The following is a 12,262-nucleotide window of genomic DNA, read 5'->3' as shown; positions in this document are numbered from 1 at the left end:
AGGCACAAGAACTGTTAGCCAAAAACAGCATGATCTGGCTGTTTGCAGATTAGCAAACCAGGGATGCCCTGAACACACCAGGTCCTCCCTGTTATGCAAAGACACCACAGCAACCTGCTCAGCCTATGGGTTGGCACATAGCCTTCCAAATTGAGATTAGTATTTATTGGACAGCTTCCTGGAGCAGTGCTCATTCACATCTGCCACTGAGCTCTGTCAAACAGCTGGCAGAAGTCAATGACATGTGGTTCACCATGGGATTTTTCATAACAATGAGACACAAACAAACTTAGCGTTATGTACAGAGATGATGTCAAACAAATTAGCTTTGCCTGAGTTAGTCAGATGCTCTCGCAAAGCATGGTGCTGTCTGCTCATGTCACAGCCTTGGCTATGCTGTTTCTCAGAAGGAGCTACAGAGAGGCATCTGCACAGCAGCACTGAGGAGAGCAGAAAATCCCAGAGCTCTGAGTCAATTGCAGAGGTGGCCTTATTGTCACAGTGGGGGGGAAAAAAAAAAAAAAAAAAGAGATGGAAAACTCCCAAAAGATGGAACTCCAGAGCTGAACTGTATAGTGAGCATTTAAAACTGCTTTTGCCCTGGTTTGTGAAATTCTCTGGCAAATTTTTGATTTCCTTTCTTCCTTAAATTGAAATGTTAATTTGTCTGAATCAATCCAGACAGAAATCTTTTGGGACTGGCTACACAACAGCCTCAGGGTGGCTGAGGGAACTGCTGCTCCTGTGCAGATGTAACAGCCAGACACAGACCATAACCAACATTTACAAATGAGCTGCAAGGAAAACTCCATGACAAGGGGTATTACACTCACATTTTTTTCTGTGTTCCTGCCTACATTTTGACTTCCTTTTCTATGAGAGCATTTATCCAACTAAATAAGGAAGACAAAAGATCTAGATTTTGGGCTATGGAAAAGTGACCAAAAGTGCTAACAGATTTCCATCCTTTCACTAGTGAGAAACCCAGCAGATGGCAGCCCTGCCCCAGGGGGGCTTCTTTTGGTCTCTTTCAGGTACTACACCTCTGCTGTTTCCCTTACAACCACCTGGGTCCAGGCTGAGTGGCCTGAGGGCCTAGGATCTACACGTGTGCTTTGCCTTATGGCACTTAAGTCTAATGACTTTGCTTTCCCAGGATTGTTTCCTTCCTCTTGTTCCATCTGACTTCCTCCAGAAGAGGTGTTCTCTCACTGTCGTTATCCAACCTCACCTTTCTTGCAAGGGTCTACCTGCCTACATGGCCACGAGCACATGAACTGAGTGAAACATAGCTCTCCACTCAGGAGTCTGGGCCAGAGCTCCAGTGGGTGGGTGCTCCTTCTCTCTGCACAGCCATTCCAAAACGGGCTAGGAAGAACAGTTCTCCAAGCAACACCACAATCAGTATCTTCCTCTTCTGGTCAAACCAGAGGCATCAGCAGTTCTGTCACATGTCCTTCTGCTCACCAAAATCTGCTACTCACAGAGCCTTCTCGCTCTCCTGCAATTCAGCGAGAGTAGGAGCAGCCAGAGTCTTGTCATAGTACAAGATTTTATTGTTGTCATGATAATTAACAACTACATACAACGAGCTTTTAATGAGTACCTGCACTCTTTTTTTCTCTCTGTTTGTTTGTTAACTGGGTCATAAAGGAGTTCTGAATGATTTCCTGGATTTACAGTACAATGGAGACCTCTACAGGTGCTTTCCTCCTCAGAGCCAGGCTAACGTGACGTGTATGCACATCACTGCAGGTGCCATCGGTGCTCCACTGCTCAGAGTACTTACAGAGTTGTGCAAGCAGCACTTCCAGTCTCTCTGTTGTCAGGTCCACATATTCAATCACAGCTTAGGGCCACCCAAGGCTTTGAGATGCTAGCGATAACCTGCACATTCCACCTGTGCATTTCTTGTTTGTCAAGCTGACCTTTCTCAAGACAGCCATGAAGTTGTTTGCTCTGAGCCAGGAGTTCCCAAGGAACACAACCATTGGAGACCCTATACACAATGGGCTCAGTCTGCAGACAGCATTCTTAGGACACAATCCAGTGTCATATGGCTCAGACTTGACACTAGGTGGCCTTATGCCATACACATCAGCACTCTTCAGGTGAGTTATTTTAATATGCACAAGCAGCAGCTGTTCTGCCATAACAAATATTATTTTGCAAGGACAGACATTTTTCCCACAGGTTTGTACCCCATTCTTTTAAGGGGACCTTGCAGGGGTAAGAAAACTGCAGGGTATGTAGATGTTTCAGATGGAAATGAGTGTTAGCTACTGGACAGGTACCTGAGCCCCATCATTAGTAGCAACAAACATGCCGAGATGCTGAGAGCAGGCACCTGTGCAGCAGGGACAGGACTTGATGGCCTGAGGACAGACAGGCTGGAGTGATGCACTGCCAGAAAATGCAGTGTGGTTCCAGCAGCCAGGATCAGATCATAGGTGCTGTTGGCCTTTGGGAAGGCAGTCTCAGCCTTTAGCGTCTGTCTGTCAGTTCTACTGAGCTGCTGCCGCCCCCAGTAAGCCTGACACAAGACTGCCCAGGAGCCAAATATCACAGGGTCTTCTCCTAAAGAGGAGAGCATTCTTGGCATGTGCAGCTTCCAACTGTGTGCCATTACAGGAGTCTGATAAACAAGGCAGGAAAGATGGTCCCACTCCTCTGCCAGGCCAGTTCTGCAGGAAATTCCGCACAGTAAGCAGCAGCAGGCAATACCAGCCAGGCAGCATCTGTCACTGATGGAGGCAGGGCTCAGCACAGCCAACTCCACAAAGCTATCTGAGACAGCATAGATTTCCTCAGCGTGGTCACTGCATTGAGCCACACTCAATGGTGAGTCGTTCCTGCAGCGATGCCTCAGACCCAATTGGCCAGATGAAAACCTCAGAACTACAGCAACAACTCTTCTTCCACATAGGCTACAGACTGTGAACACTGTGCAGACTGACAGAAAGCATCATCTGGGTGGGTGCCCCCAGAGCAGGCAAGATGCTGGCAGCCTGCTCCCAGGTCCAGCTTAAGCACATATAGCACCGAAGTGGGGAGTAACCCACTTCTGGAAGCCTCAGCACCATTTAGAATAAAAAATATAAAGCAAAGATATCCTATCCCTTCCTTCTCCCCACCTTTGTCTCTTTGTTATCCTCTCCCTACACTTACACCAAGTCTCATTTAGCATAGCAGGGGCCCATCTGGCATTCTGCTCTCGAGCTTTTCTTCCATTAGTTTAAAACCCCAACCAGCTTTTACAGACTGCCCTTACAGAGCTGACTAAGTCCACAAAGCAACCAGAAGAAAACACTGCACAGTGTTTAACTTTCTCCCTAATTGAAGTACACACCTTCCAACAGTTGGCTTAAATATTTATCAAAACATAGAAAAAGTAGCTATGCCTTTCTCTAGGTACAGAGCATCTCACTGCAACGAGTAAATTTTTTTCAAGAAGCACTACTGTATAGTCAAATACATCAATGAGAGAATTCACAAATGGTTAAAACACATACACAAAAACCCATCGCTCTGTGACAGCAGGAGAGACATTCAGGAGAAGAAGATGAACCTGCATGACAACGTTTTGCAGCTTTTCCTCTTTTGGACTGACCAGCAATTACAACTTTCTCAGAGGAAGATATCTCACTTGTGCTTTCCTGATGATACGCAATTTTTAATAGGCATTTCAGTTCAGGATTCATCTACTGACCAGGAACCCCCATGTGAAAAGCCACCAACTTTAGACCAGCCAAGTGCTTAAGCACATTTACCCTTGCAAAAGCCAGTTTTTCATATACATTTCAGCACTACCACTGTAGTCTCATAAATACACAGTTGTTTTTTGTTGTTGTTGTTGTTTTTTGTTTTAATAAAAGGATCATATTCATCATTTGGTAAAAACGAACTCATGGAACAAAGAAATTAAACTTCCCAGCAATTCACCTAAATTAGGTGAATTGCAAAACAAAGATTGCCAAGGTACCTAACTGTCTTTCCCTTGTAGATGACTAAACATGGAAGAAGTGTCTACAATTTGCAACAGCTGAAATGAAAAAAGTATCTGGGAGCCATCTCCAGTCCCATTAGCATTGGCAGGTAACTCCAAATGTCAGTGAGAAATCACAGTTAGTGTCACCAACATTGGAACCAATTTTCTTCCCTTCTCCATGAACAAAATCTTCTCTTCTTGCCTTTGCACTTCTTTGTAGTAAAGATGAAGCAAAACAAGCATCTGATAATAAATAACCTGTCTGGATGGAGTGGAACAAAATCCTCATGCTCATTTCTTTCCTTCTTATTAGAGTGATCACATCATGCATGTAATATGAGAAAGGAGTAAAGCTGTTCTGCTTCCTTGGCAAAGCTCTAGCAAATTTCATAACATAATTCCAGCTTCTGTAGCAACCAGAGTCTTGCTCTGAAATCAGAGTACAACAAGGCAAGGTTTGCTTTAAGTTTCAGGAATGTAATGAGCCACCCTATGATCTTTGGGAGGAGTTGTGTTCTTTGTCGTGAGTGCACTCAATAATCCATTGGCAGAAAGATGTCCAGTTCCTTTTGAAAGGCAGTCAACACTGCAACAGCAGAATCCAGACAGCTTCTCATCAGCATGTGATGTTCAGAATACAGTTTCATTGTGAAACAGGTGGTCTTTCTCCTCCAGAGCAGAAAGGGGAAGGAACAAAAAAAGACAGAAAAGAGCAGAGCAGAATACTCCAGTAGGGCTTGAAATGACTGAAAATAGGTGAAAGAAATCAATCCTTCCCTCATCAAATCTGAAGCACAGGAGAGCATTGAGAAGGCTGCAAGTATTCTCCGCTGTTTTGACCCGCTCATCTAGCAATCTTGTCTAAAAACATTAAGTCTTTCTTCAGAAGCAAATGGAGCCCATCAGTTCTGCAGGAGCAGAATGGAGAATCATGCCCTCACTCTGTCATTCTCTTTATTTCATCCCATCAGCGAGGCTTGGACATTGCTAGACTGCATGGAATGGCCCTCGAAACAGAACTGCCTCTTGTTTACAGACACACTGGTAAGCATTTTGATGCCAGGGCTTCACAGCGCTGTCTCTCCCATGCAGACTTTGTAGGGAGATTTCAATTTCCTGCATCTAAAATAGAAGACATCGTAACATTTTAATTAGACAAATTTGAAACCATAGTAGCCTGAACAGAACTCAATTTAATTGCTTAACTCACTGAAGTAGCCCCAATGAAAGCCACTTTTAGTAACATTGTACTGTGCTATACAACTGGCAGAACAGACAGCAGAAGTATTGAGCATCAGTGCCTTTAAGATCACACAGCAGTGACAAGAACATACTCCCACCGCTCTTGTACAACTCCGCTGTCCTCCCCACCATAAATCAGATCAATTCAACAAGGTTACATATTTCCCATACCTCTTCCTTACGTAGCAGTAGATGATTGCAAGTATCCCACTTGTGAGTATTCCTATGCCAATCCCCACAGCAATGTAGCGCTCATAGGAATTATGCGCGTAGGAATTCAGTGTTAAATGCTCACACCTCTCTCCATTGTAACCTGCAAGGCATCTGCAAAATAAAGATATACCATGTGAAAACTATTGAGAACTTCTGCTCTCTATTTCAGAAATACATGCTGGTTTTAAGTAGCTTTAAACTATGTTGAATGAGTCTGAACTAGGAAGGTTGGATGTGGTGCTTGGTCAGAGCCTCTTCCTCAAGACTACCAGTTGTCCCAGTCCATCTGGTTTAAAGCTAGCTCCAGTACTGCAGTCACAGCACCAAATACCATCTAAACATACCCTCATAGCAGAGGGTGTGGAAGAAGAGTTGTGTGCCCTGCTGATCCTCAGCTGCTGTGATCTCTAAAGTTGTTCAGTACTTTAGAGATACTCAAGCACACCATGGTTCTGATTGGTATGGAAATAGCTGTGAAGTGATGGAGCTTCAGCTGACATCTTCAAATATCCTGGCCTCTTCACAATTCTGATGTGAGATACCATCAAATCAACACCTCTCTCTCCCCTTTCCTTGGTATCACATTAGCACTCCAGACTTTGCCAAACTTGAAGCCTGAAAAAACTTCACTGGCACATGTAAGTTTTGCTTTGCTGAAAATTAGTCAAATTCCAATAATAACTTGTGGCAGACAAAGAAACAATGCCACTGTTGGCAGTTCTCTAAGAAAGATACTTTAAAGCAATGCTGTTTACTTGCATATGGGTTTCCTCAGTTCGCTGTGGAAAGCACAGAGCCCATTTATGCAATAACTGTGGTGTTCTTCCAGACAGGCCTGCATGAGCTTCAGGAGCCTTGGTTGCTCTGCATAGTCTGCTGTGAACACAGAAAAAGGCCATGTTACATCTAGAAGAAGTACAAAAATGAAAGCATTTGAAAGTATTTTCACAACTCAAGATGAACAGACATCTCCTGCAGAAACAAACAATATATGTTTGCTGTGATGTGTCTCTCAAGATGGTTCGCACAATGCTGATCAGAACAAACTTCCGCAACATATCAATTTGGCTTTGAGGAAGAACAAATTGCTAAATAAGTTACTTCTTAATGAGGAGTGTATATAAAAATGATATGGAAGACTCACCCTGGCTAACACTAGTATTACCCAATGTGCAATCCATCAGAAAAAACATCCCAAAACATCAGGGGTTAAGGATACAACAACAGCATATGATTATTCTCAGCATGTTTCCCTGCTAGAATTCAAACAATGAATTATTTTTTTCTTCCAATCCCTAGACAAATCATTGCATTCCTGTCCCTCAGTGCTGCAGCTACAATTTCGTGATGAATGGTTCTCCGTGGTTCTATGTCAGCAGAGTGTCCAGTTATGGTTTTAAGTAATCAGCACTCCCCATGTGGCCTTTCTATGTGAGAGTAAGCCAGGGCCACAACTGTTCAGTGTTTAAACTTGAGGGCTTTAGTATTTCAGGGCACTGTCTTAGAGATGACTGATGGCGATTTCCTAACTGAGCATATGCCAACACCAGGCTTCTGCGATGACCACAAACAAAATAATATCATGCAGGAAGGTGACAAGGTCTGCTCAGTGATGAAGCAATGGGGCAGCAGCAGAAACCCTCCTTCTGACTAAGTGCTGAATCAAGCTTCAGAGATGGTACACTGAAGAACAGACTGTCAGATATGTATGCCTCCAGCCCTTCTGTGGTCAACTCGAGATGTCAAGACACATTTTTCAGGAGCAGTAAGACCAATTCCCCCATTTCCTTAACAAACTCTAGTCTGAGTCATTCCTTAGCCACAATCCATCTGTGTACTCAGCTTGGTGACTTTCTGTCCTTGGCGCAGCTGCACCCCGAACATGGCAAGTGATGGTGAACAGCTGCTTTGTGCTATGACCTGCTGAGGCACTTCACAACTTCATCCATGAAGTTGGTTTGGATATCAAAGAGGTTTGATACTATAATTACTAATCCAATTGAACACCAGTGCTTTGAAAATAGTGTCCTCCAAAATCTGAGAGAGAAATCTGACTTGGAGAGACTTATAGAGGAAAAAAAAATTCTTGGAAAAGCACAGATGGACTAGCTCCTTGTTTCCAGGGAAAGCTGTGGAAGTGGTAGAAATCAGCTTATTTTGAAAATAAAGTTGTTGTTGGCTGAGAAAAGGATTAAAAGAAAAAAAAAAAAAAAAAAAAACAAAACCAAAAAGATGCGCTTGTGAATTTTTACACTAGGGATAAAGCAGACCTACAGCTAGAAACAGTGCTAGAAGGTATCCACCAGATACACATTTTTGGCTGTTACAAAATGACACACGTGCTGATGGAGGAGCTGAAGGTTATGCCCTGTTCTCTGTATTACACCCAGTAACAGTAATGAAGTAACAAGGCTACAACTGCTAGCCTGTCCCCATCTACTGGAACCAGCATGCTGTTCCTGCTCAGAAAGCCTCATGCAGGGCAGACACACTCGCAACCCTGGATCACGCTCTCTGTGAGGGAACCACCAGCAGTGAAGGCACATGAGCTCCAATACAGAGCTCTGGAACTCATTTGGTTGGCATGGGAGCACTGCAGACACACTCTAGAGATGCCAGCCAAGACACTGGGCTCACTGGCCAAGAGCACAATCAGGAGAGGACCAGGCCTTGGAGAGGTAGATTTAAGGAAGACAAGGCTGATCTTATGAGAAGAGATTCATGATGCTACTCAGTCCACAGGACAGCATGATGAGTATGATGCTAATTGCTGGGGAAAGTACGAGATAAAACACAAGGCAAGAACGTTTGCAAAGAGCAGCATGCTGAGATCCAGGACGCAGGAGAACTGCAAGGGCTGATTTTCACAATGTTGCAAGCGAGACCTTCAGGGAACAAACCATTCACACTCATTCACGGCTCTCCTCAGCTTCCAGCACAACAGGGCCAAACCACACAGTATGAAGCAGTTCAACCTGACCCTCAAGTAAAACCTTTCACTGCCCATCCCTGCTGCTCTTCCACCAGGCTCTGAGAAGACATTTACTGCATAGTCATAGTATTGCCCTTAGGTCTCTGCCATAAAGAAAAAGAAATGGAAAAGTTGCAAATACAAGTGTCAGATATGTGGAATGTGCAGTTGCCTCTGCTCAGACTTCAGCCCAATATCTCTCCTGGTTTACACCACTTCTGCCAGGAGATGGCAGCCTCCCATCCACCCACTGCTTGGGAAAGCTGCCTTTTCCTGTGGGCAGGAAAACCTCTCTCCCCTGTGGATCGTGGTGGTTAACATTGTCTTAGAAACAAAGGTCAGCCCAGAACAGAAACGTGACTAGAAAGTGCTGGAGACAAACACTTTGTTACACGGACCACAGCCTCCATAGTTGTCAGTAGAAAGAGCTTTGTCCAGTTTTGGTTGCAAGATCTGATCTTATGTGTACATGAACAAATCCTAAGTGTTAATTATTCGGACATTGCAAAAGTACAAATGATGACCTTCAAAAGAATGATGAGTCTCAAAAACAAAGATTTTCTAACCCATCCCAGAGCATGATGCTAACTCCTATCATATTATCCACCTCGATACTAAGCAAGCTGTTGAACAAACACATGTGCCTTTCAAGTCCCGTGAGGAAAGACAGACAAGCATGCTGTGTAAGCACCTGACAGCTGCCTGCAATTGAGTCACTCAAACAGATCCACCTGGCAAGATATGACACGAAGTTAAAACCTGCAGGTACCTGAAAGCCGAGGTGCGTCAACACAGACCAAGTGGCAACAAGAAGAGTGAGCCACCAAGGCCACTACAGCTCAGCCTTCAGTATGATGCTCAGAGAAGAATGAGAGCATCAGAAGGGGAAGAAAGGAGTCAGATCCAGGGTCGGAACCTTCCCTACAGTCACGTAGAGGAAGGCTACAAAGACCTCCCACAGCTGAAGCTGTGCCTGAAATTCTCCATTCTTGCTTAGCCAGCTCCCAGCCAAGCATCCTCTCCAACCATCATTTTCCCCTGTGAGTGATCCAACTTGAACCTTGAGTACTCTGTTCTGTTTTGGGCTTCTCACTACAAGAAAGACATCGAGGCCCTGGAGCGCATTCAAAAAAGGGCAATGGAGTTGTGCAGAGTCTGGTGCACAAGTCTTATGGGGAGTGGCTAAGGGAACTGTGATTGTTCTGTCTAAAAGAGGAGGCTCAGGGAATACCTTATGGCTCTCTACAGCTGCCTCAAAGGAGGTTGTGGTGAGGTGGGGATTGGCCTCTTCTCCTGGATAACTAGTGATAGGACAAAAGGAAATAGCCTCAAGCTGCACCACGGGAGATTCAGGTTGAATGTTAAAAACAGTTTGTTCTCCAGAAGAGTGCAGAAGTGCTGCAATGGGCTGCTCAGGGAGGTGGTTGAGGTACTATCACAGGGAGTCTTCAAGGAAAGGGTAGATGTTGTACTGAGAGACACAGTTTAGCGGGAACTAGTGGGGATAGCTAGATGGTTGGATTGGATGGTCTCAGTGGCCCTTACCAACCTTGGTGATTCTATGACCATGGAACCTAACATTTCCTAGCCCCGGCACAGCTACACAGGCCCACCTGAGGTGTAAAATAAGGAAGCAGGACATGATCTTGTAGGAGAGATGCAAATGGATTTGTTCTTCCTTGAGCACAAATGAACCTCCCACAGAAAACTGCCAGCTCCTCCAGTGAGTCCTACCCAGGCATTCAATTTCTTTGGTGATCCTTCTGGCATTTCTTTCTCATCTTCTTGCCAGATGTTTCCAAGGGAAACATTCTCTAACTAGAAGTACGGGTACCTGGTTGATTTGCACAACTGCAACTAGCAGAAATACACATGGAACAATTGTAGTCATGGTTGTGCTCCTGTAAACAAAAATCTCTTATTTGTTAAAATCTGACCCATAATTCCTGCTTTCTAGAAATACTACTGGGTACTTCTGGAGTAACAACACATATTACTAGTTCATTAAATTCCTGTATGCTCTGAAATAACCAAATCACAGACAAATCATTAAGCCAGCATGCAAGTGTTGTACTGCTAAGTCAAACTATTGCTGTCAAAAATCAACAGCAACTTGATTTCTGTATATATATACACGTGTGTTTGTGTTTATACTACACAAAGTAATAGCGTAACATTTATAGCATACAGATGAATGCATACATATCTGTAAAACTGTACCACTGTGAGAAACTAGATACAAGAAGAGAACAGAGTACAGCAGCTTGACTTGTTACAAGAAAAATAAACAGCATATGGATCTGCTAAGAAAACTTGCAAGACAGATGACCTAAAATTAGCACAAGATGATTCGCATGCAGTATGTTCTTTTAAAAGTACAAAGACATTAATAAGTATCACAGTTCAAATCCTTTCCTCCTTTACTGACCTGCCAAAACCTCAGGTCCAGATTGCATGGCTCTCCCCAAAGCAGTGACATCATTAGCACCTGAAGTAACATCAAGAATGCAGCTGGCAGGTTAAACACAGTGTTCTGGGCTCAAATGTTGGCAGGTAAATAGCTTGAGTTCACATTTCAGTCAGAATAGAAAGAGAAAAGAGAGCTAACACTCTGAGAAGGGCTGCAGAAGCCGTGATAGCCAAGAGCAAAACTGCAACAAAGAAAAACTCCTGAGTAACAGCAATAAACGTAGCATCACTTTACATTGGTTTGCTGCATTCTCACTTGAGCGCATAAAGATTCAGACTGAAGGCAGACAGAAACCAGGCATTACTGAAAAACAACCATCAAAATTCCAGGCAATCTATCCCAAACAGCCTCAAAATATCTCGTTTTACTCAGTGATTAATAAACAGAACAAAGCACAAATACCTTCAGTGTTGTTTTTCGTCCAGCTATTCCACATTTCTGTGCTGAGGGATGAAACAGTGAGAGCCGCCTCCTCACTCAGTGCCCCCATTGCTGTATAATGCAAACAGATGCTGACTGAAACAGAAAACTCAGCATGGCTATTCAAGGTTCATTTCATCCAGATAACGTTTACTCATTTTGTGCACTTCTGATGCAGTGCAGAAATACAGTTTAGGAAATTCTTGCCTCAAACCTCCTTTTGTTACAGAGCTACTATTGTGATTGAAGGGAAAACAAACATTTGCAGAATCCCTAAACGCACATCCACTCTGTTCTCTATTCTGTTACCTATGCAACTTATGGCACAGATACCTGCAATGTACTACAAACAATGTTGCACCTATTTAACAAAGAAATTTCTCTAGGCCAGGTCTTGGTTCCATTCCATCCTTCCAAACCTTGCCCAGTTTCAAAAAGTAGTGAAACAAATCTGCTTCACATTGCCATGGTTCCCACCCCTACTTATATATACTATATATAGCTTATTTCAGAAAGACTAAACTCTTCCTTAGGATAGCCCAGTATACCACGACATGGAAAAGCCCCTCCAAACCCACCTTTCAGCAAAATGTAGATGAGCATTCCAAATGCCATGGCAAGCAGCTGCTTTAACACCTTTGCAACTCTCCTTCGCCGGTGCTCGTTGGCTCCACTTATCTGTGCTGCTGTGTTTTCTCTTGCACTTATACGCCACGAAGCGTCATTTGCTGCTCTCACCAATCAAAAAAAGGTGCGTCTGGCAGCAAGCTCAGCCCTTAGGGCAACCACACATTTATTTAGGAAACTGCTATTATCTAGCACTGGGATCGGGTTTTCTCTTGAAACCCCAGTTTCCTATTACCCGTGGGCATTGTTGTGCATGCAGAGATGCAGTTTTAGAGAGACCTAGCATCTGACAGAGCAGATCAATGATATATGGCAAAACCAGAAGGTTGCA

General features: G+C 43.9%; 1 protein-coding gene across 1 annotated transcript; it reads right to left on the bottom strand.

Moving 5' to 3' along the window:
* Positions 1 to 4,891: 4,891 nt before the first annotated feature.
* Positions 4,892 to 11,919, bottom strand: EPGN (epithelial mitogen). Its single transcript, XM_042871765.1, has 5 exons — positions 11,883 to 11,919; positions 11,287 to 11,376; positions 6,199 to 6,319; positions 5,402 to 5,554; positions 4,892 to 5,110 (listed from the first exon to the last, which is right to left on the bottom strand). The coding sequence occupies exons 1-5, from the start codon at positions 11,917 to 11,919 to the stop codon at positions 5,056 to 5,058; spliced, it is 456 nt and encodes a 151-aa protein (XP_042727699.1). The 3' UTR covers positions 4,892 to 5,055.
* Positions 11,920 to 12,262: the final 343 nt, after the last annotated feature.

Source organism: Lagopus leucura, unplaced genomic scaffold (assembly GCF_019238085.1).
Source record: "Lagopus leucura isolate 7727_CA_CO unplaced genomic scaffold, USGS_WTPT01 Super-Scaffold_100004, whole genome shotgun sequence".
Lineage (NCBI taxonomy): Eukaryota > Metazoa > Chordata > Aves > Galliformes > Phasianidae > Lagopus > Lagopus leucura.
The sequence above is the reverse complement of the archived record's forward strand: the minus strand, read 5'-3'. Positions and strand labels throughout refer to the sequence as shown.